Source organism: Pan paniscus, chromosome 11 (assembly GCF_029289425.2).
Source record: "Pan paniscus chromosome 11, NHGRI_mPanPan1-v2.0_pri, whole genome shotgun sequence".
Lineage (NCBI taxonomy): Eukaryota > Metazoa > Chordata > Mammalia > Primates > Hominidae > Pan > Pan paniscus.
In genome coordinates, this window is record NC_073260.2 from 14,566,088 (window position 1) to 14,589,823 (window position 23,736).

At 52.0% G+C, this 23,736-nt stretch overlaps 2 protein-coding genes across 9 annotated transcripts in view; one reads left to right on the plus strand and one right to left on the minus strand.

Moving 5' to 3' along the window:
* OLFML2A (olfactomedin like 2A) overlaps positions 1 to 16,772 on the minus strand; it is a 40,098-nt gene extending 23,326 nt beyond the window's left edge. Inside the window, exons 1-2 of one of the 2 annotated variants that reach the window (XM_055117618.3) lie at positions 14,207 to 16,772; positions 4,374 to 4,637 (exon numbers count right to left, since the gene is read on the minus strand). In XM_055117618.3, the coding sequence (XP_054973593.1) occupies positions 4,374 to 4,637; positions 14,207 to 14,533 (591 nt within the window). In that variant the 5' untranslated portion in view covers positions 14,534 to 16,772. The remainder of the gene's footprint in view (positions 1 to 4,373; positions 4,638 to 14,206) is intronic. The other variant, XM_034929035.4, reaches the window with a different exon arrangement.
* A 1,271-nt stretch (positions 16,773 to 18,043) lies between these two features.
* Positions 18,044 to 23,736, plus strand: part of NR6A1 (nuclear receptor subfamily 6 group A member 1) — a 254,041-nt gene continuing 248,348 nt past the window's right edge. For 3 of the 7 annotated variants that reach the window (XM_034929033.3, XM_055117621.2, XM_055117623.2), the window contains exon 1: positions 18,046 to 20,601. In XM_034929033.3, coding sequence (XP_034784924.1) covers positions 20,502 to 20,601 — 100 coding nt within the window. In that variant the 5' untranslated portion in view covers positions 18,046 to 20,501. Of the gene's footprint in view, positions 20,602 to 23,736 lie in introns of all 7 variants that reach the window. The other 4 variants (XM_055117620.2, XM_055117622.2, XM_055117619.2 and 1 more) reach the window with 3 other exon arrangements.

The window sequence follows — 23,736 nt, forward strand, 5'->3', positions numbered from 1 at the left end:
CCAAGTAGCTGGGATTATAGGTGCCCGCCACCATACTTGGCTAATTTTTTGTATTTTTAGTAGAGACAGGGTTTTGTCACGCTGGCCAGGCTGGTCTCGAACTCCTGACCTCAGGTGATCCACCTGTCTCGGCCTCCCAAAGAGCTGGGATTACACTCATGATGCACTGCGCCTGGCCTGCCTCATTTCGTTTCTCTAATAATTCATTTGTACAGCATTTTACAAAACTATTGGTTCTTGAGAGACCTTTAATCTTTAAAAAACTGGCCCTTCACCACAGATAGCTTGAGAAGCGCTGTGCTAGAGGAAGTCACAGGTGCTGGCGTGGCCAGAGAAGAGAGAAGGCTCATGCCACACCCACCCCACTTGCCATTACCCAGAAATGCCCTCCTTTCCTCTCTGCCTGAGGGACTCTTACATGTCCTTCAAGGCCCAGCTCTATCCTTCTATCCCCTCCTTGGGGCTCCCACAGTCCCTGGGATGTCCCTTGGCCACAGTCCCTGATCATACTGCCATTACTGGGGTCAGCAACTGTGTCCTCACAAGCCTGGGGACTCCTCGAGGCAGGAGCCATGTCTGGTCCCATCAAGAAGAAAAAGGAGTGGGGAGGTGACAAGGCACCCTCCAACCCCCAGTCAAGATGGGGACAGTAGTTATGCTACTCAAAGTATCTCTCCTACCACAGCCATGCTGCGGAGGACAAACCACAGCTGGAGCTATTAGCTTGAGGGGAAGGGCTGGGGTAGAGATGGGGTGGGATATAGACTAGGTGCCCCAGCCCCATCCTGTGGGCTCCCCTTAACCTCCTTCCTTGGGGGATGCTTATAGAGAATGTCCTGCTGAGAGAGGGGGAGCCAAACTGAACAGGAGGAAGCCCCAGCCCTGTCTCCTACTGCCTCTGCCGCCTTCTCCTCTTGGGGGTCCCTGAAAGTGTACCCACTCCCACCCTTGGGGTACCAGTGAGGCAGCATATCCTCTCCTCCTCCTCCAGCCCCACCTGCCGGGTCAATCCCCCTTTATCCTAAGCCAGTTCTGCTGACCCAGAGTCCTGTGGCAGCTGTGCACTGAGAAGGCCTAAGGGACTGTGGGCTCCTGGCTGAGAAGGTGGTCTCACGACTCTTCAGTGGGCAGGGGACAAAGTAGAGAATTCCTGGGTTCAAATCTTGATACTTGGCTCATGCCTGTAATCCCAGCATATTGGGAGGCCGAGGGACGTGGATCACTTGAGGTCAGGAGTTTGAAATCAGCCTGGCCAACATGGCGAAACTCCATCTCTACTAAAAATACAAAAAAAAAATGAGCCAGGCATGGTGGCGAACGCCTGTAATCCCAGCCACTCAGGAGGCTGAGATGAGAATCACTTGAAAGGGGGAGCCGGGTGGAGGTTGCAGTGAGCTGAGATCGCGCCATTGCACTCCAGCCTGGGCGATAAAGTAAGACTCTGTCTCAAAAAAAAAAATCTTAATACTGCCACTTTCTTGCTATATGATCTTAGGCCATAGCCCCTCTTTGGGCCTCAGATTCTCCCACTAGTAAAGCTGGTACCATAAGTCCCCTCTCCAAAGGGTTGTAGCAAGGATTAAATTAGCCAAGAATTAAATTAGCCAGCGTTTATGAAAGGGCTTTGTGTCCTCATGTCAAACATGTGTACAATTCAGTTATCGAGAAGTTGACTCAAGCAGAAATTGGGTTTGTTCCTGTAACTGAAGACTGGCCTATGGCCTGGGTGCCTTGAGTCTGCAGGGTCCTAAGTGAGACCCATGTAGACAGTGTGATCCAGGGACTGCCAAGCTGTCAAGATGCCACTTTGCTTAAAATTCATTCCCCCTGACTCCCCACCCAATTTTGAGAGCTTGGCATTCATTCAGGCGTTACAAAAACAAAACTAAAGTTGAATTTAAAGAAAACATTTTTAGCCAAATGTTGGGAGACAGTTCTTCCCGGATCTCTTGCTTTTCTGCATGACTTGCGTGCAGAGGCACTGACTGTCTCTGTGCTGAGCCATCTAGCTGTAGAGTGAACAGCCCTGGAAGACAGAGACACTGTTTCCTTCCAGAAGAAAGGGCAGGCATCCTTGGTGCCCATTATAAAAGATACAGATTCTCTAAGCTCAGGGCTCCTTTCTGTAACACACCTTATTATACATGCAGGTGTTATCTGACCCTCACTGCATTAGCCCATGGCAATTGGAGCCGGGGAAACTTGGCAATTGCTGTAATAAAGTCCTTTGTCTTTGAACCAGGAGGCTGCATCTTCTGCCAGCTTCCATGAAACTGGCAGGCTAACTTGTTAGCTTACAAGTAGGGTAACATCTCAGACCTTCCACAGTTTCTGACACCAAACAGGCAAAATAGAGGGAGAAGTTATAAAAGAAAAACATACTTTCAAAAAGCACCAAACTGGAAAGGCACAGTGACTCACACCTGTAATCCCAGCATTTTGGGAGGCTAAGGTGAGAGGATTGTCTGAGCCCAGGAGTTTGAGATTAGCCTGAGCAACATAGCAAGACTCCATCTCTACAAACATTTTTAAAATTAGCTGAGCCTGGGGGTGTGCACCTGTGGTCCCAGCTTGGGAGGCTGAGGTGGGAGGATTGCTTGAGCCTGGGAGGTTGAGGCTGCAGTGAACTGTGTTTGCACGACTGCACTCCAGCCTGGGCAACAGAACAAGACCCTGCCTCAAAAAAAAAAAAAAAAGCAAAAACCAAAAGACACCAAACAATCTGGTCCTTTACAAAAAGGAAGACAGGAAAGCAAGGTGGTTTAGAACTCATGCTCTGGACACAGGAGGACCTGGGTTCAAATCTTAGCTCCACCAGACCCACTGAGCACCTAGCTGAGCATGGTACAAATGGCATGAAGGTGCTCACTGGCTGTGGGGACTGAGATCTACCCCAGACATGTCTAACCAAACCATGGGTCCTGGTGGGGGGCCCTAGTCTGGGGCTGTGTTGCCCAGAGGTGGTGTCTCTTCTCATCTTCCTATGGGAGGCTCAAGGGTTTCTTTTCTTTTCTTTTCTTTTTTTTGAGATGGAGTCTTGCTCTTGTTGCCCAAGCTGGAGTGCAATGGCACGATCTTGGCTCACTGCAACCTCTGCCTCCTGGGTTCAAGCAATTCTCCTGCCTCAGCCTCCCGAGTAGTTGGGATTACAGATGCGCACCACCATGCGGGGTTAATTTTTGTATTTTTAGTAGAGACAGGGTTTCACCACGTTGGCCAGGGTGCTCTTGAGCTCCTGACCTCGTGATCCACCCGCCTCAGTCTCCCAAAGTGCTGGGATTACAGGCATGAGCCACTGCACCCGGCCTGGGTTTCTTTATTTTTTTTTTTGAGACCGAGTCTTGCTCTGTCGTTCAGGCTGTAGTGCAGTGGTGAGATCTCAGCTCACTGCAGCTTCTGCCTCCTGGGTTCAAGTGATTCTCCTGCCTCAGCCTCCTGACTAGCTGGGATTACAGGCACCTGCCACCATGCCTGGCTAATTTTTTGTATTTTTAGCAGAAACAGGGTTTCATCATGTTGGCCAGGCTGGTCTCAAACTCCTCACCTCAGGTGATCCTCCAGCCTCAGCCTCCCAAAGTGCTGAGATTACACGCATGAGCCACCATGCCCGGCCGAAGGTTTCTAATTCTCACAAAAGTATGGCATAGATTGGAGGCTGCCCATCATTATGTGAGGTTGGGCAAGTTACCTAAGTTCTCTCAACCTTGGTTTTCTCACCTCTAAAATGAGGAAATGATCCTATATTTCACAGTATGGTTTAAGAACTCAGAGAAGGCTGGGCACAGTGGCTCATGCTTCTAATCCCAGCACTTTGGGAGGCCGAGGCAGGCAGTTCACTTGAGGTCAGGAGTTCGAGACCAGCCTGGGAAACATGGTGAAACCCTGTATCTACTAAAAATACAAAAGTTAACTAGGTGTGGTGGTGCACGTCTGTAATCCCAGCCACTCAGGAGGTTGAGGCAGGAGAATCGCTTGAACACGGGGACGGAGGTTGCAGCAAGCCGAGATCGTGCCACTGCACTCCAGCCTGGGTGACAGAGCGAGACTCTGTTTCAAGAAATAAATAAAATAAAATAAAATAAAATAAAAACAACCCACTGCCACAAAATGTAAAGTATAGCTAGGTGCCAATGGATGAATTGGTTTGGGTAAAATATAAGACACTGGAATAGGTGATAAACTAGCAGAAGAATCCTGCCTTTGTCACTTCCTGGCAAGAAGTGACTTCCCCTCAGGGAGCCTCAGTTTCCTCATCTGTGAAATGGGGCAGTAACACCACTCGCCTCACAGAGTGTGTGGAATTTTCACCGGCAGGACAGCAGGCTCCAGCTCATGATAGGCCCTTACTCCCTCCATCACCCCACCAAGTCTACCTTGAGGAGCTCGGGCGCCTGCTTTTTGAGTTTCTCCATCTTCCACTCGTTCTCACAGGGGTTGAGAGAGGAGGGAGGTGCGGTACAGGAGCAGCGGCAGTCAGTGCCCGAGCTCACGGTCTCCACCGTGTAGAAGTCCTCCACGCGCGCCCGCCCACTGCGCACTCGGCTACACGCGTCCTTGCTCAGGGGCCGCATGATGCACTTGCAACGGCAGTCGGAGCCCTCCGAAGTCATCCTCACCTGGTCCAGGTCCCCAAACACCTGTTGCAGGGGGGCAAGAGGGGCTCCAGTGAGTTGCTGCTAGGCAGTGCTATGGCAGGGAGGAAGGGAGAGATGGCAGAAGCCAGCTGGCCAGCCAGCCTTGGGATGAGAGTGTTTGGCAGGTAGGAGGGGGTGCAATTAGAGGTGGTGAAGCCCTTTTAATAATAATAACAACTCTGTGTGTGTGTGTGTGTGTCCACGTCTCTGTGTGTGTATTTTTTTTTTTTTTTGAGACGGCGTCTTGCTCTGTCGCCCAGGCTGGAGTGCAGTAGCGCCATCTCGGCTCACTGCAAGCTCCGCCTCCTGGGTTCACGCCATTCTCCTGCCTCAGCCTCCCGAGTAGCTGGGACTACAGGTGCCCGCCATCATGCCCGGCTAATTTTTTGTATTTGTTAATAGAGATGAGGTTTCACTGTGTTAGCCAGTATGGTCTTGGTCTCCTAACCTTGTGATCCGCCCGCCTCGGCTTCCCAAAGTGCTGGGATTACAGGTGTGAGCCACCGCGCCCGGCCTGTGCGTGTATTTTTAAAGACAGGCTCTCTCTCTGTTGCCCAGGCTGGAGTGCAGTGGCCTGATCATGGCTCACTGCAGCCTTGACCTCCCAGGCTCAAGTGATCCTCCCACCTCAACCTCCCTAGTAGCTGGGACTACAGGCATGCGCCACCATGCCCAGCTAATTTTTGTATATTTTGTAAAGATGGGGTTTTGCCATGTTGCTCAGGCTAGTCTTGAATTCCTGGGCTCAAGTGACCCTCCCTCTTCCATCTCCCAAAGTGCTAGGATTACAGGCATGAGCCACCGTGCCCAGTCTTTTTGTTTTGTTTTGTTTTGTAGAGAGAGGGTCTTGCTGTTTGGCCCAGGTTGGAATGCAGTGGTGGGATCATAGTTCACTGTAACCTCAAACTCCTGGGCTCAAGCAATCCTCCTGTATCAGCTTCCCAAGTAGCTGAGATTGTAGGTGCATGAGACCACACTCGGCTAATTTTTAAATTTTCTGTAGAGATGGGATCTCACTATGTTGCCCAGGCTGGTCTTGAACTCCTGGCCACAAGTGATCCTTCTGCCTTGGCCTCTCAAAGTTCTGGGATTACAGTATGTGCCACCTCACCTGGTTCGACAATTTAAATATTAATGGCGCTGTGAAAAAGTCTGGCGATTCCTCAATAAGTTAAACATAAAATTCCCATAAGATCCAGTAATTCTACTCCTGGGTATATGCCCAAGAGAATTGAAAATGGGTATCCAAAGGCCGGGTGCGGTGGCTCACGCCTGTAATCCCAGCACTTTGGGAGGCTGAGGCAGGCAGATCACGAGGTCAGGAGATCGAGACCATCCTGGCTAACATGGTGAAACCTTGTCTCTACTAAACAAAATACAAAAAATTAGCCGGGCGTGATGGCGGGCGCCTGTGGTCCCAGCTACTCGAGAGGCTGAGGCGGGAGAATGGCGTGAACACGGGAGGCAGAGCTTGCAGTGAGCCAAGATCGCGCCACTGCACTCCAGCCTGGGTGACAGAGTGAGACTCCGTCTCAAAAAAAAAAAAAAAAAAAAGAAAGAAAGAAAATGGGTATCCAAACAAAGACTTGGAAGTGAATGTCCATAGCAGCATTATTCACAGTAGCCACAAGGTAGAAACAACCCAAATGTCCATCAACTGAATAGAGAAATATTCAGCCATAAAAAGGAATGTAGGGCTGGGCACAGTGGCTCATGCCTGTAATCCCAGCACTTTGGGAGGCTGAGGCGGGCAGATCACCTGAGGTTGGGAGCTCGAGACCAGCCCGGCCAACATGGTGAAAACCTGTCTCTATTAAAAATACAAAAATTAGGTGGGCGTGGTGGCACATGCCTGTAGTCCCAGCTACTAGGGAGGCTGAGGTGGGAGGATCACTTGAGCCTGGGAGGTCAAGCCTGCAGTGAGCCATGATCAGGCCACTGCACTCCAGCCTGGGCAACACAGTGAGACTCCGTCTCAAAAAAACAAACAAACAAACAAACAAGTAAAAGGAATGCAGTGCTGATTCATGCTACAACATGGATAAATCTTGAAATATTATGTTAAGTGAGAGAAGCCAGACACAAAAGGCCACATATGATATGGTTCCATTAATATGAAATGCTGTATCCAGGAGAGGCATGTCCATAGAGACAGCAAACAGATTAGTGGCTTCCAGGAGTTAGAGAGAGACAGAAATGGGGAGTGGCTGCTTAATTGGTATGGGGTTTCCTTTTGGGATGACAAAGATGTTCTGGAACTATTAATAGATAGTGGTGATGGTTGCACGATATTGTGAATGTACCAAATGCCACTGAAGTGTATACTTAAAAATGATAATTTTTGTTATTTTGTTTTACTATGATAATAAAAATTATGGAGACCTTTTATTGATCACTTATATACCAGGTTTCACATGCATTACACTTTTAAATAATATCTCTGGCCAGGCACAGTGGCTCATGCCTGTAATCCCAGCACTTTGGGAGGCCAAGGCGGGTGGATCATGAGGTCAAGAGTTCGAGGCCAGCCTGGCCAACATGGTGAAACCCTGTCTCTACTAAAAATACAGAAATTAGCCGGGAGTGGTGGTGGGCATCTGTAATCTCAGCTACTCGGGAGGCTGAGGCAGGAGAATCGCTTGAACCCGGGAGATGGAGATTGCAGTGAGCCAAGATCGTGCCACTTCACTCCAGCCTGGACAACAGAGCAAGACTCTGTCTGTCTCAGACAAAAAAGAAAAAAACAAAAAAGAAAAAAACTACCCCTGCGTGTTGGGGAGGTGTTGTGACCTTCAAAGCCCTTACCATGGCCTTCAAGGCCCATGTGAGTTGATACTCTCCCTTGAACCGCTCCTTATTGCCCTTCCCTTTCAATGACTCTCCCACTGCAGCCTCAGGGCTTTTGCATATGCCATACCCTCCCCAGAAACTCCTATCCCCCAATATTTCCCTGGCTTACTTCCTTGTGTCACTTAGTTCTCTGCTGACATGTTACCTCCTCTGAGAAGCCTTCCCTGACTGCTCACCTCCTGTTACTCTCTATCCCTTCATCTAGTGGCTTGGTTTTCTTTACTGCACCTATTACTACCTGAAATATGAGATCTGAGTTTGTGTATATTCTGCCTCCCCCACACCATAGGTACCATTAGAAGCAGGGCCTTTGTCCAGTTTCCTCCTATGTCTTCATAACAGTGCTTGGCTGGCCTGCAGTAGGAGCTCTGTAAGTATCTGTCGGGTAAATGAGCCTGCATTTTGCAGACATGCTAGAGCACAAGGTTAAGAGCATGGCATCTGGAGCCTCAGTGAGATTGTAGGCAACTTAATATTTCTGTGCCTCTGTTTCATGTGTAACATGGGCTTTCACATCATGAGGTGGTTGTGAGGATTAAGTGAGTTAATACAAGTAAAGAACAGGGCCTAGCACATATTGAGTGCATCTTAAGTGTGAACTATTCTTCTTATTATTATTATCATTAATATTATTTTGAGACAGGGTCTTGCTCTGTTACTCAGGCTGGAGTGGAGTGGCCTTATCACACCTTGACCTCCTGGGATCAGGCGATCCTCCTACCTCAGCCTCCCAAGTAACTGGGACTACAGGCATGTGCCACCATGTCCGGCTAATTTTTGTATTTTTTGTAGAGATGGGGTTTCACCATGTTGGCCAGGCTGGTCTCAAACTCCCGGGCTCAAGTGATCCTCCCACCTCGGCCTCCCAAAAAGCTGGGATTACAGGCGTGAGCTACCGTGCCTGCCCCCACTGCTTTTTCTGCAGCCTGCGGAGGGGCAGGGGAAAGTGAGAGGCAGGGAGCGTGGGGAGGAGGATGGCTAGCTATGGGTGTGTCCTGGGCTCTCGGTGGGTGAAGTGTAACTCTGGGCCAATTCTTCTCTGCCTGTGAACACCAACAGTCAGGCTCAGGGTCCTGTACATTCCTCAGAGTTAGCGCCCTAACTCTGCCTGTCCTTCAAGACTCCTGGGTCCCCTTCCCAGCTCTGCTGGAATCCCTTGCCACTCCACCCACTCCCCCAGATGGGGTCAAGAGCCTAGCGGGTAGATGTGGGTGTGTTCTGTGTGGCCAGGCCAGGGAAGCCTCCTCCTGGGGACTCACCCATACTCCCAACACCCACCTGCACCAGCAGCTGCCTCCACATCGGACCGTGACATTCCTTCCCTCCTCAGATGAGGTGCTACCTCCTGATGGGGGCGGCCAAGGCCCTGACCTGGGCCAGGAATTGGAATAAGGCCTCTGTTCCCAGTGCCAGCTGCCAGGCACCCAGGCAGGGTCCCCCTTCCTGTGACTGCTACATCCTATGCTTGGCTGGAGGGCAGCAGAGCGCCAGGGGGAAAAGCCAGACCTGGGCTTAAGTCCCAGTTCCCATACCTCCTCCCTGCTTGGCCTTGACCCCTCTGAGCCTCAGCTTCCTCCTCTGTAAAATGGGAAGAATCACAGTCCCTTTGTCATAAGCTCATGGTGAGTCTGAACAATCAACACATGCAGGGCCTCGGCATGGCACCTGGCACAGAAGAGCTGCTCTCTAAGGGGTACCTGCTATCAGAATCACTGCTGATAACTCTTCCTGCCATTTGCTCACAATTTTCTACCTCTCTGTGTTCTCACCATAACCCCACCTTAGAGAGGAGAAAGCTGAGCATCAGAGAAGGCTAGGGGCTTGCCCAGGGTCACACAGCATGGCCTGACTCCAAAACTTGGTTTACATGTTGCCCCTCTCATGGCCACCCACAGTCACCAGGCAGGGGCTTCTCCCTGAGCAACCGGGCTGGGACAGATGGGTCTGTAGAGAGGGGGCCCTGGGGGGCATAGAACCTGAGGCTCCTACTAGGCCCAGCCCACCCTGCCCTTGGCATGAAGTCTGGAGTTGTGCCAAGCAGGAAAGTCCCTGCCTTGGCCCTGCATCTCTCCCTGCAGCCTTGCTCAGCACACACAGATGCCAAAGCCCCCAGAACTAGGAGTGGTTTGTGCTTAAAAAGGTACTCAGGTATTTGCAAGGAAATTCCACAGTGAGATGAAGGTGTATTCGAGATTTTTCTGCAGAGAGATGGATGAGTCTAGCTAGAGTGGAGGAGAGGGCATTCAAGCTGTGAAATGTTCCAGCAACTGAACAGACTCAACTTGTGTCTTTTTTTTTGGCCGGATTCTTGCTCTGTTGCCCGGGCTGGAGTGCAATGGCGCGATCTTGGCTCACTGCAACCTCTGCCTCCCAGGTTCAAGTGATTCTCTTGCTTCAGCCTCCTGAGTATCCAGGATTACAGGTGTGTGCCACCATGCTTGGCTAATTTTTGTATTTTTAGTAGAGATGGCGTTTCACTATGTTGGCCAGGCTGGTCTCAAACTCCTGACCTCAGGTGATCTGCCCACCTTGGCTTCCCAAAGTGCTGGGATTACAGGTGTGAGCCACCACGCCCGGCCAACTTGTGTCATCTTGAAGTTGGGTCTGCCCTTTTTCCTCATGGCCAGCCCCGCCTCACCATGAGGCAAAGACCTCCCCAAGAGCACAGTAGCCAGTTGGGCACCTCCCCCTGGATGCCCAGAGGTACCCCAAACTCAATCCATTCAAGACTGGACCCAGCCTCTTCTCCCAGACCCATGTCCACCTACCCTCCTGCCCAGCCTGGATCTCTGAGCCTCCTTCTTACCCTGGATAATCTGTCAGTCATCGTGTTCTTCTGACCCTTCATCCTAAATATCTCTGACCTCTGTCCCCTGCTCTCCACTCCACAGCCATAGCCCTAGTTCGGGCCATATTAACTGCTACCTGGACAACACAGCAGCTTCCTGTGTTTGATCAATCTCCCAAAAGCTCCTCCTTGGTAATCTATTTTACTCTTGCTCCACAAACCTCCATGGATCCCTACTCCCTCCATGAGTTCTCAACTGGGGGCCATGCCTCAGAATTGCCTGGGGGTGTACCTGGGAGCTGCAGATGCCTGGGTCCTGCTCTAACCCGATGGTTCAGACGCCTTCTGGCTCCCCAGCCTATCTGGATGCTTCCTAGAGGCTCCAGGGCTCCAACTACTCAGGCTCCCTCTGTTTAGGAGTTTTGAACAACCTCAGTCAGACTCTTCTGAGCCTCAGTGTTCAAGACCATAAAATGGGGAAGGGCTGCTGAAGCCTCAGAGTGTTGGCACAAGGGATGTGTAAGATTCTGCATGTAAGTGCTGGGGACATGGCTTGGCACACACGATGCTCCTTAAGGCTCTGCCCCAGATGCCCCAGCCAAAGGGAGTGTTGGGATAAGACCCTCCTTGCAGAGACACCCAGTAGGGCTTGGCCTGGCCTCACAGTCTTGATGTGTCGAAGGAGGACTCCATCACTATGTGGCCCTCGCCTGCCGGAGAGCCTGTTTCCAATTACACCCACAGGCGGAAACTCCCGGAGCGGAGGCGAAGCAACACCTAAACCCCCGGGACTAGCCTGGCCTGGAACATCTGATCCAGCCCCGGACACCACCGCCTGCTTGCTCTAGCCCCTCCTGCTCCCCTGGCTGGGCTCCCACAGTCCTTTGGGCTTCCCTCTGTCCTTGGGCCCCTGATCAGCAGGCTGACCAAAGACCCCCTTCCCACCCCTTGATGCTGGAGGGAGTGAGGCACCGGCAGCCCTTTCACAGATGGGGAAACTGAGGTAGAGATGGAAAATTCTCAGCCACATTCCAAGAACCCACAGCAAGAAGCAGCTCCCCAGAGGTCTGCGGTGCCATGCCTGGGTGTCATGTGGTTACCTGTCCATTCCAACCTCTGTGCTGGGCAGCCCTTCAGAAATACCAGGGAAGCTGTGGGGCCCCCTTCCTCCTCCCAGCCCTGACAAAGCACTTCCTTAGATGGAAACTCAAAATCCAGTTTAGGAGAGACCTAGTTATAAACATGAAATGAAAACACGTTGAGCAAGGAGCTGGCCAAGGAGACCAACAGAGTCCTGGGGTGAGCTGCCCTGGACCCCTGAATGTGCTGGGCCAGAGGGCAGACTAGAGCTCCCAGGAACAGGAAGCCTAAGGAGGGGCCAACTTAACCCTTTAGGGCCCTACATTGACTTCAAGTCCCAGGCTGGCCCTCCGAAGGGCTCATCCTCCACCCCAGGGAAAACGGAATGGGCTTGGAGAGGAAGGGGGGGTTGTGATGGGGGAAAGAGCGAGTGATAATGAAAACAGCTCTCTCTGCAGAGCCAGCAGGAGTCTGGCTCAGCTAAGGAATGCAGAGTAAATTCACCCATCACTTGATTTTTATTTTTCCCAGCTGGCTGAAGTGGTTTGGGGGTGGGAGGTGTCTGGGGGAGGGCTGTGCTGAGTCCCCCAGCTGTTCATCCTGCAAGCTCTAGGTTGTGCCTCTCCACCCCACCAGCCCCAGCTTGTCCTGGGACAGCTAAACACCACCCCCCACCCCCCAACACACACAACCTAGCAAGTGTTTGGCTGACTCACTACACAAACAGGGTGTTGGGTTTTCTTTGTCTCTGCTTTGTTTAGAATGTGAGCTCTCCCCCACAAGCTCTACAGCTCTCTGCACAGAGGATGCCCAACACCAAATATCCCTCCCAGCCAGAGATCCCAGTGGTGACAAGGCACTGATCAGGTTACCTAGGATTTTCTACTCACTTGTCGTCATACCTGAGCCAGATCAGGGAATCCCAGAGGGCCCCATATGGAAGGAAGGTTGGGGAGATGTTTCTTAGATGAAGAAACTGAAGCCCAGAGACAGGCAGTGATTTGCCCAAGGTCACACAGCAGAAGAATAGCAGAGGAAGGCCAGAACCTAGGGTTTTAAATGTACAAGCCAGCTGCCTCTGTAAACACCCTGGTTTCCCCACCTGTAAATTAGAAAAAATACTCATTCCCTCCTTGTCTCTGGAGTACATGAGCAGCATTGTACGTGGGTGCTTTCATGCCCTGAGTTGAATCAGGCTGAGAGTTGGCCAGTGCCCACTGCTCATATACTCACCGTGTGGCTAGTGGCTTCTGTCTTTTATCTGTCCGTGGGCAGGCAGGACACTCACATTCTACCAGGAAAGAGGCTGGAGAGGTATTGGAAGTCACTTTTTTGCCCTCACGCTCTGTGACCAGGGCTCTGGTCCTGCTCCTCACTCTCCCCAAGGTCTGTCCGTTTTTTTTTGTTTGTTTTGTTTTGTTTTAAGACACAATCTTGCTCTGTTCCCCAGGTTGGAGTGCACTGGTGCAATCTCCACTGACTGCAACCTCCGCCTGCTGGGTTCAAACGATTCTCCTGCTTCAGCCTCCCGAGTAGCTGGGATTACAGGTGTGCACCACCACACCTGGCTAATTTAATTTTTTTTTTTTTGTAGAGACGGGGTCTCACTCTGTTGCCTAGACTGGTCTTGTGCCACTGCGCCCAGCTAATTTTTGTATTTTTAGTAGAGATGGGGTTTCACCATATTGGCCAGGCTGGTCCTGAACTCCTGGCCTCAAGCGATCCACCTGCCTTGGCCTCCCAAAGTGCTAGGATTACCGGTGTGAGCCACTGAACCTGGCCATCAGGGAGTCATTTCCAGAACACCCCAAGTGCTCTGGTGCTAAGTATTTTTTTTTTTCTTTTTTTTTTTTGACACGGAGTCTCGCTCTGTCGCCCAGGCTGGAGTGCAGTGGCGCGATCTCGGCTCACTGCAAGCTCCGCCTCCCGGGTTCACGCCATTCTCCTACCTCAGCTTCCGGAGTAGCTGGGACTACAGGCGCCCACCACCATGCCTGGCTACTTTTTTTTTGTATTTTTAGTAGAGACGGGGTTTCACCGTGTTAGCCAGGATGATCTCGATCTCCTGACCTTGTGATCCGCCCGTCTCGGCCTCCCAAAGTGCTGGGATTACAGGCGTGAGCCACCGCGCCCGGCCTAGTGCTAAGTACTTTACAGGCATGACCACACCGCATCTAGAGACCATCAACTGCAGGAAGTGGGTCCCATGATTCTCCCTGTATCTACAGGTGAATAGACGGAGGCTGAGATGGGCGATGGCGGATGAGAAGCGGATGTGCGACTGAACCCAGGTCGGCTTGACACCAGAGCAGACCCTCTTAGCCACAGCAGAGAACAGCTCAGACCACTTCTGGAGCTACCTAGTCCTGCAGGGGGTGCACCCGGTCCCTGGCAAGAACATCAGAGGCCAGGCGAGTGGCCAGCGCGGCTGCGTTCATCGGGTAGAGAAGACCCCCAGTCCCCAGCGGGCCGTGAAAGCCGTGGCCCAGGGCTTGCTGCAAGCCTGGGAGTCGCTGGGTAACAGTTGCCAGGAGCTTCCCCTACGAACCCCGAGTCTGGCCAGCACTCCGGGGAAATCCCCCGACCCCTCCGGGAATCGGACCCGGTCCCAGCGCCCCTTCCTCAGGCCCCGGGTCCCTAGCATCCCTACATCTCCAGCGCTTCTTCCTCCACGCGCCCCTCTCTCGGGGCCCCTGCCCCTGCGGCTTCAGTGCTGAGAAGTCCCAGGTTCGGTCTCTCAGCTCCCGGCTCCTCCGCCCTGGCCCCGGGCTCCCTCCCGGGCCGCACCCCAGCCACAGCGCCCCCTCGCGCCCCGCTACCCGCCGAGCCGCGCGGGTCCGAGGGGCGTGCGTACCTTACTGTCGGCGCGCGCGGGGCGGCCGCTCAGCAGCAGCACTAGCGGCAGAAGGAGCAGCGGCCGGGGCGGGAGGGCGGCAGCGGCCATGGCGCCACGGGCACGGTAGGCACAGGCGGCCGGGCACTGACGCTGGGAAGCGCGGGCTGCACTGCGAGCTCCGCGCCTTCGCCCGCTCTGCCTGCCCCGCGCCCCGCGCCTGCACCCTGCTGCCCGCCCCGCGGCTCTTCCAGCGCCGCCAGGGGCGGAGCTAGGGCGGAGGGGGCACCCCGCCCCGCCCGCCGTTCGCGGGGCCTCCCCGTCGTCGGGCGGCTCTCCCAAGGGCATCCCTGCCCGCGCGCCAGGGTGGGTCTCGATCGCAGCCGGCAGGAGCAACGGGGCCAGGGCGAGGCGCGTGGGCTCCTCGCACGGACTCAGGTCCTGTCCTGTGAGTCGTGGGACCTTGGGCGTGTCCCTTCACCTGTGTGCCTCAGTTTCCTCATCTGTAAGATGGGGGACTCGTGCTTTCCTTTTGGAGTGTTTGTAAAGTTCGCATGAGAGACGGATGTTCCCAGGGCACGTGAGCCCTTGCGCTCTCCGATTTCACCCACTTCTGGACAGGGACCTGACTGCTGTTAAGCCTTCCCAAGGCTCAGCAACCCCAACCTGTCTTCCGTCTTTCATTTCTCCTTCCCTCTGGAATCCCTCCTGTCGGCTCCCAAACTCCAGTAGCTTCCGGCTTTTAAATTTTTATTTTTTTTTAGATAGGGTCTCACTCTGTTGCCCAGGCCGTAGTGCAGTGGTGCGATCCCAGCTCACTACAGCCTCGACCTTCCCAGCTCAAGTGATCCTCCCACCTCAGCCTCCTGAGTAGCTGAAACTACAGGTGTGCACCACTACACCTGGCTAATTTAAAGTTTTTTTTTTTTTTTTTTTTTTGCAGAGACGGGGTCTCACTCTGTTGCCTAGACTGGTCTCGAACTCCTGGGCTCAAGCAATCCTCCCACCTTGGCCTCCGAAAGTGTTGAGATTACAGGCATGAGCCACTGCACCCAGCATTTCCTTTTTTTTTTTTTGACTGGGTCTTCCTTTGTCACCCAGGCTGGAGTGCTGTGTTGCGAATACAGCTCACCGTATCGTCAACTTTCCAGCTCGAGCTATCCTCCTCCCTCAGCCTTCTGAATAACTTGGACTACAGGCATGTGCCACCATGCTGGCTAATTTCTGTATTTACTTTAGGGATGGGGTCTTCTGTGTTGCCCAGGCTGGTCTCAAACTCCCGGGCTCAAGCAATCCAGCCACCCTAGTCTCTCAAAGTGTTGGGATTACAAGTGTGAGCCACCATGCTTGGTCTCATTTTCTTCATAGAATTTATTGCTCAATGGGACTGTCTTTCTTGTTGGTGTGTTTGTTTCCTTGTGTTGGAGCATGACTTCCTAGGGCACATTCTTAGTTTCTCCCCATGAACATTGAACTCAGTGGTTCTCAAAGTGTGGTCCTTGGTCTCAGCCTCCGCATCATCGGATAACTTGTTAAAAATGCAAACTCTCCCAGCCTGGGCAACATGGTGAAAACTCGCCTCTACTAAAAATACAAAAATTAGGCTGGTGTGGTGGTGCATGCCTATAATCCCAGCTACTCGGGAGGCGGGGCAGGAGAATCGCTTGTGAACCCGGGAGGCAGAGGTTGCAGTGAGCCGAGCTGGCACCACTGCACTCCAGCCTGGGCAACAGAGTGAGACTCTGTCTCAAAAACAAACAAACAAACAAACAAAACCAAAAAACAAAACTTAGCTGGGCGTGGTGGCACGTGCCTGTAGTCCCAGCTACTCGGGAGGCTGAGGCACAAAAATCACTTGAACCCAGGAGGCAGAGGCTGTAGTGAGCCAAGATCGTGACACTGTACTCCAGCCTGGGTGACAGAGCGAGACCTTCTCAAAGAAAAAAAAAAAAGAAAAAAGAAAAAGAAATGCAAATTCTCAGGCCCCACTACAGACTCACAAAATCAGAAACTCTGGGCATGGAGCCCAGCAATCTGTGTTTTAACACACCCTCCAGGGCTCCAGGGGGCTTAGGGTTTGAGAACCACTGACCTGGCACAAGGTACGGTGCTCTACAACTCTCAGCTGAATTAAAGAATCCTGTGCAAAGCACACACTGAGTACAAATAAGCTGCTTCTTCTTCTTCTTTTTTTTTTTTTTCTTGAGACAGAGTCTCGCACTGTCGCCCGGGCTGGAGTGCAGTGGCGCAATCTCGGCTCACTGCAATGTCCGCCTCCCGGCTTCAAGCAATTCTCCTGCCTCAGCCTCCCAAGTAGCTGGGATTACAGGTGCCTGCCACCACGCCTAGCTAATTTTTTTGTATTTTTAGTAGAGACAGGGTTTCACTATGTTGGCCAAGCTGGTCTCAAACTCCTGACCTCGTGACCCGCCCACCTCGGCCTCCCAAAGTGCTGGGATTACAGGCATGAGCCACTGTGCCCATCCACAAATAAGCTTCTTCTATAACTAGAGATCCCCTGGGAGGCATCAAAACCGGGGCTAGATTAGTGTAAAAAGTAAATATCGTGTATGTTCTTATGGACATAGACTATCTGAAAAACAATGCAAAAAGTCAGCACGGTGGTTCTAAGGAGATCCAGGGAGTAAGAACTTTCATTGCATCCTGTGGATTTTGTAATGTGTGTGTCCTATGTATTCAAAAACGGGACAGAGCGTACTTAAAAGAAATCGAAGCCGGCAGGGGGGATTCCCTACCCAAGCACTTTCTTGATGAACTGCGGCCTTGCTCTGACTCTAGGCAGGACAAGGAAGAGCAAGGCTGCCGTCACTAGAGGAACTCTGCCCCCTGCTGGCTGTTCCCCCACATGACCTGATAATCTCTGGCTGCCTCCTCTTTACCCTTCTCTCTCTCAGTGGGCTCTGGTCACCACAGATTCTCCCAGCTCCTCAAATGGGCCAAGCCGTGATCTGGCCTTGGGACCTTGGCACATGCTGTTCCTTCCACCTGAAAGCCTTCCTCTCCACCTAGTCTCACTTCTAGTCATCCCTCCCGATTGAGATCAGTCAATCTGACCCGCCTCGGCCTCCCAAAGTGCTAGGATTACAGGTGTGAGCCACCATGTCCGGCCATGCCTGCCTTGTTCTTAGCTGTATCCCGGTCTGGTCCCGTCTGTCTGCTGCCTCTGGCCTCAGAACCACAGCCCCCTAAGATCCCTCCTTACCCTTAGACACATTCCTTTCCAGATCTTTTGTCTTGAGTCCTGCAGGTGGTAGCAGAGTCTTTTTCATCTTTCTGAACCTGTCCCCACATTTCTAAACCGGGGGAGAAAGTATTGATTTCTTAGGATTGTTGGAAGAAATGTAGAGAGATTAGATAAAAGGCCCCATAGTAGGTGCTGGACTCATAGTGAGTGCTTAGTTCATTGGGCTGTCTGTGCTTAGGACAGTGGCTGGGGTCTCTAGCACAGTCATTTCCCTTGTTTTTCTCAGTCTTGTGGTATTTGACTCCTCCCAGAAGCACTTTCAGAAGACATGCATCTGAGATTTAGAACCACTCTTTAAATAACATTAGTAAGAGGTTCCATTTATTAGGCCAGACCTTTAATTGCTTTGCAAGCATCGTTTAATTCTCATAGCATTCCTGCTAGGTAGCAACTATCATTATTACCCATCCCCTTAGAAGACAGGAAATAGAGGCTCAGAAGTCACTCACCTAAGGTTAGCTGTTTTTATCCATTCTTTCACCCAGTCAGCAATTATTGAGAGCCTACTATGTGCCAGATCTGTACTCAGCAGTTGGGGTTATGAATGAGAATAAAGGGATGTGACTAGTCAGGGAGGTGTGGGAAGGTTTATGGAAGGAAGGGACAACAGAGCTGTAGTCTGAAGGACTGGAGGAGTTGTTTCCAGGGGCTGAGCATTTGGATGAACTCTTCTGCCCATCTAAAGAGGGTTGACTTAGAATCTTCATCAACTACCGAAACTCCAGGGCTGCACGTTTCTGCAGTGCCACTTAGGCTCTGATGGCATCTCCAGGGACAGAGAACTCACTACCACCAGAACCTGTGACAAAAAGGTAGATTCCTGAGAAAGGCCAGATGGTCCTGACTTTTTTTTTTTTTTCTTTTTTTTTTTTTGAGACGGAGTTTTGCTCTTGTTGCCCAGGCTGGAGTGCAATTGCGCCATCTCGGCTTACCGCAGTCACCGCCTCCTGGGTTCAAACGATTCTCCTGCCCCAGCCTCCTGAGTAGCTGGGATTACTGGCATGCGCCACCACGCCTGGCTAATTTTGTATTTTTAGTAGAGACGGGTTTTCTCTATATTGGTCAGGCTGGTCTCAAACTCCTGACTTCAGGTGATCCGCCCGCCTCAGTCTCCCAAAGTGTGGGGATTACAGGCATGAACCACGGCGCCCAGCAAGGTCCTAAAGTATTTTAGAACCCACAGCTGAGGGAATGGCAGGCTGTCCTCTCTTAGTCACAGGGTTAAGCTCCTGAAACACTGCTACCTAGCAGAGGGGATCTAGTTGTCCCTCGGTGGAAGGTATTAAGGAAGATGCCACTGAAGAAACATTTGAACAGGATCTTGAAAGATGAATAGGAGTTTGGGAGTGGGTCAGGTGAAGTCAGCCGCCTTCCAGCTTGAAGGAGCCAAGGATTAAGGTTCTGGTGTGTGACAGAATGGAGCTGGAATCCCCATCACTTCTGGTGGACTTCATCAGTGCTGGAAAGGGACAATATTGTTGCTATCTCATAGAGCAGGTATGAGGTTTAGACGGCAGAGCGTTAATGTAAGTCTCCCAGGTTACGTATGAAATACAGTTTCACCAGGGTTGGTAAGGTCCAGTTGCCCCCAAGTGCAGAGAAGCGTTGCAACTTTCGTAGCAGGTGAGGGACGGGGTGTGGTGCGAAATGTGGGCAAGGGTCAGGCCAAGCAGGGATGCGAATGCCAGGACGAGGACTTAAAATTAGGCAAAAAAATAAATAAATAAATAAATAAAAGGGCTAAGGGATTGGTGGGGCGGGTGGGGCAGGAGAGGGCGAATGAGCGGCCACCGAGGAAGCTGCAGCATAATCCGGCAGAGCAGAAGTGGGCAAAGCACCAACGTTCTCGTTCTTTGTCTTCAAGTGGGCCAGGTAGGCCTTAGACCCTTGGCGGCAGCAGCGAAATCCTTTCCCGATGGGGTCGCCGAAGACGGACACCCCGGCGGGCCTAGTGACCGGTGGCCGCGCGCCACCTGGTGGCCGCAGCGGGTGAATTCGGCCGGGAGCCGCTGCAAAATTCGGGATTTTGCTTCCGGAAAGCTTCGGGAAACTGAGGTGGGAGGGGCAGGGGTTTGCGATCTTCCAACTTGATCCTGTCCTTATTCCAACCCCCTTTTACAGATAGGGAAACTGAGGAAAGGGGAAGGCAAACAAGGCTGGGCAAGGGATCCCTCTTAAACGGAAGGTTTCAAGACACCTGGGGTCAAGAGCCTAGGGCTTTCTTTAATAGCCCCAATGGCCCGGAGCTTAGTTTGCCCATCTGTTCTATGGGCAGGGGGAAAATGAAAGGGGAGGAGGGGAAACTTTAGTCTTTCCCGCCCACCCGGAGGTAAAAAGTCTTTAAAGACTACCCCGGAAAGAAGAATTTTATAGATTCCATTTGCATACGAACGCAGTCACCTCGAGTTAAACTCCGGTCCTTTAATCTCCGGTCCAATTTGTCCCGCAGCGGCAGGGAGAGGCCCACGTGAGTACCTTCAAGCCCCGCCTCCAGGGCCCCGCCCACAGGGCTGGGCTTCGTTGCACGTGCTCACCCGGCTGCCTCGCGATCCGCCTCCTCGCAAAGACTCGTTGGGGTGGGGGGTTACGAGGACTCTTAGGGAACTTTGATCAGGTAGAAATCACAATCAAGACAAGGCCCGGAAGTATCCGCTTACTACATAGACATCAAACGCTTTGTCATGGTTCTTGGTATTGACAGACTTTAGCTTTCCCTTCTCAGGACTTCTTATCCCTCCTTCCACCCCTTCAGTTGGTGCGGTCGGCGTGGCCGGCCTCGCAGAGCGGACTCCAACTTCCAGCGTGCCCCTCAGGGCCTTGCGCGGCAGCGGCGTGTGACGTCAGGGGAGGGAGCTGGCCAGTGCTGAGGGGGCGCGGCGCGGAGGGGCGCGGAGCGGCGCGGAGCCGGGCGGCTCGGTGCCCGGAGAGAGCCGCGGCCGGGAGCTCGCGGGCTCCTGACAACCTCCTCCCCTCGGCGGACGACGACCACGGCGACTAGGGCGCCGGTCATGGCGGAGCAGCAAACCCAGCGCGGACCCTAGGCACCACCGCATGGAGCGGGACGAACCGCCGCCTAGCGGAGGGGGAGGCGGCGGGGGCTCGGCGGGGTTCCTGGAGCCGCCCGCCGCGCTCCCTCCGCCGCCGCGCAACGGTGGGTGAGGGGCCTGCGACGCCCGGGCCAGGCAGGAACCGGCTTCCTGAGCCTCCGCCAGGGATCCCCCTCCTCTCTGCCGACCCTTGCCCTGGGAAGCCGCAGCGGCCCCGCGGCCCCTTAGGGTGGCCCTTCACCCCGTTCCCCCTTGGCGCGGACCCTCCCTCTCCTCCCCGGTCTCGCTCAGGGTGGATCCTCCTCCTTCGTCCCTGTTCCCTTCCGCGCGGACCCTCCCCCTGCCCGGGTCCCTGGGCACCGAGCTTCATTTCCCCCTCCCCCCGTCCCCTCTGCACAGGCTTCCCCTCCCCCCGTCCCCTCAGCACCAATCCTCCCTCCTCCCCCCGGGTCCCCTCCCCCTGTCTTCCCAGCACCGAACCTTCCCCTCCCCCCGGGCCCCTCAGCTTGGAAGTCCCCCCCGCGGTCCGTCAGTGGGGGCATCCCCTCACTCGGGTTCCCTTAACGCAGAGCCTCTCTTTTCCCCTACAGGGGTTCCTCCTCCCACCGAGGACGCTCCCTTCTTGCCCTGTTGACCCGACTCCACAGCACCCTTGTACCGCTCAGCTTTCTAGAGCGTTTTCCTCTTCTGCAGCCTCGAGCGTTCTTCCTTGAATACTACGAGCCCCCTACCTCTGCCGAACCCCCGTTCGCTAGACATCCCCCAGTCGTTTCCTTTTTCGGACCCCTTCGCGCCTCCTGCTTCCCCTGCGCCTCACCTTCCTCAACGCCCCGCGCGCTCTGGCCGGTCTCCGCCCCTGCTCAGCTCCCCTCTCCGCCAGGCAACGGCCTTCCCTGGCCGAGGGCTCCAGCCCGCCCCGGGGCCCCGGACACCTGCCTCCTCCCGGCTTCTGCCCGGCAGGTCCCGGTCCCCACCTCTTAGTCTCAGTTCTCCTCTTTCTTGTCCCGATCCGGGACCCTGGGAGCTGAGAATCCCTCACCTGGCCCGGCCCTTCCTACCGCTCGTCCCTCGCCCCCTCGCCCGGGCCGGGTCCTCAGGTTCCTCGGGGCTTCCTCGCCCTCCTCCTCTTCGCTCCCTCCCCCTGCGGGATGTTTTATTTGTATCTGTTTGATATTTTCCTCCTCGGTGTTTGCCGCGGAATGTTTTTATTGGTAACGTGTTAGGAGCTTTTGTGAGGTCGTAAAAGGTGAACTTTTGAACTTGGAAAGCGCCCTGGAGCAATTAGCGCAGGCGATCGCCCCGGGAGGCCTGCATTACAAAGGGTGCTCGCACCGGCCGGCAAACGCTCCGGCGGCAAACCCGATTTATTTATTTGCCCTGTTTTCCACTTTTCACATCTCCTCATTTCCGAATAAAGGGAGGCTCTCAGAGATCCGTGCCTCCTCCCCTCGCTGCGCCATAAACTCGCAATTCTCTGAAAGATCTAGGACCGAACAGTGTCTAACAAGTAACAGATTTCAAATTGAATGCAAACACCCGGGACAGTTAGGAGGCACTAAAAATTAACTGCTTCACCAAGAGGTTTCTCAATCAGGACAGTGACCTGGCAGGTGTGAGGAAAGTAACCTGAAAATAGGTCAGTTAGGCGCTCAATTGTTGAATGAGTGAGTAGCTACAGACGGTGGAAATCTTGGGTTGGATCCGTGCCTTCATACGTTTATTAACTAGTCAAACATTTTGTTAGTTTAGGAGATCTGGTGTTTTTTACAAAAGGGAAAAGTCCGTGTAGAAGAGAGCTTGGTTAACTTCACTTGATGTTGCTGATCTTAAAAATAGTGATGTGTTTTCAGAGCTCTTTTTTTTTTTTTAATTTGTGTATGATATATGATGGCTAGGTGGCTGGCCGTTCCGTGGGCTGTCGTTGGCAACTAATTTCTGAATGTGAACATGTTTGAGATCAATAAAATTCCGTGTCACAAAGGGGGAAGCTGGAATCCAGTTAGGGTAGAAGGAGACAGTATAATAGGAACAAAGGATTTCTTTAATGCCTTTGACTTTTTAAGCTAAGTTTGTGTGGAGATTTGGTTTGGTATTAATTTGTGAGTGTTGTAAATCCTGATCTAAATTTTCCCATGCTGATTTTTTTGAATCCAAGCCCCATCTTATATCCCATATTAGCGTGTATATTTCTGTGATGCCTTCCTATGTGTGAATACTTCCTGTACCCACCTGTGCATATAATGTAGATGACGGATTTTACTGCAATTCAATATTTACTGCAATATTGCTTTCAATTCTACTTGAGAATAATAGTGTTGTAAGAGAAACCTAAGAACTGCATTTGTTATTAATTATTCATTAGTACATTTTAAAGAACTCAATGGTAATTTTAACTCAATCAGATTTCCCATTCATAGTCTCATTTCCTCAATTGGTCAGAACCATTTGAAAGAATGTTATCGAGCAATCCATTTAGACTAAGGTGGCTTTAAAGCTTTACATTAGTCTAAGTTAGTGGTACAGATGTTTTCTTTTTGCTGAAAATACAATGGGAACTTTTGGCAGCTTGATGGGCTTAAAATACACTAGACGCTAGACCGTTGTGGGATATTTTTCAGTGTAAAAGCTAGCATTGTGCAATGTTTTACAATTTATGTTCATTAGCACTTATGAAGTTAACATGCTCACAGAAGAATTGCCAAAAATTTTTTTAAGTTTGCCCATGGAACAATGGGCACATTTTTTCTTTTTTGCTTCCTAATTAATATTTTTCTCCAAAAATATATGAAACTGCTTGTTCTGAGTAGAAAAGAAATGAATTATCTGTTTTTTACTCCTAGTGACTAATTTCTATTTTATATGAACTATTTTCAAGAGACAACTATACAGATAGGGGGTCTTTTGGTCTCTGTCATGAAGAAATAAACTGGAGGTGGCATTTTAGAAATGTTTTCCTACCGGAAACACCATTTATGCTGAATTTACAGTCCTTTAAATGGTTTTTATTCTGTCAGAACAGAGTTTCTTTCTAGCCTTTTGATGCACCATCATCCTTCCAGGAATTCCCTGTGCTGACTGCGCTATTTTCAGTTGTTGCTTGTAGGTTTTCATAACAAACATGAACTCATTTAGTTGTAATAGAGGACTGCTCCCTTTTGGGATTTCAAAGGAAGATGAATGATTTGAGGAAGTGTATGCTGAATATTGCATTTGTTCATTTTAAGAGAATGAGGGAATAT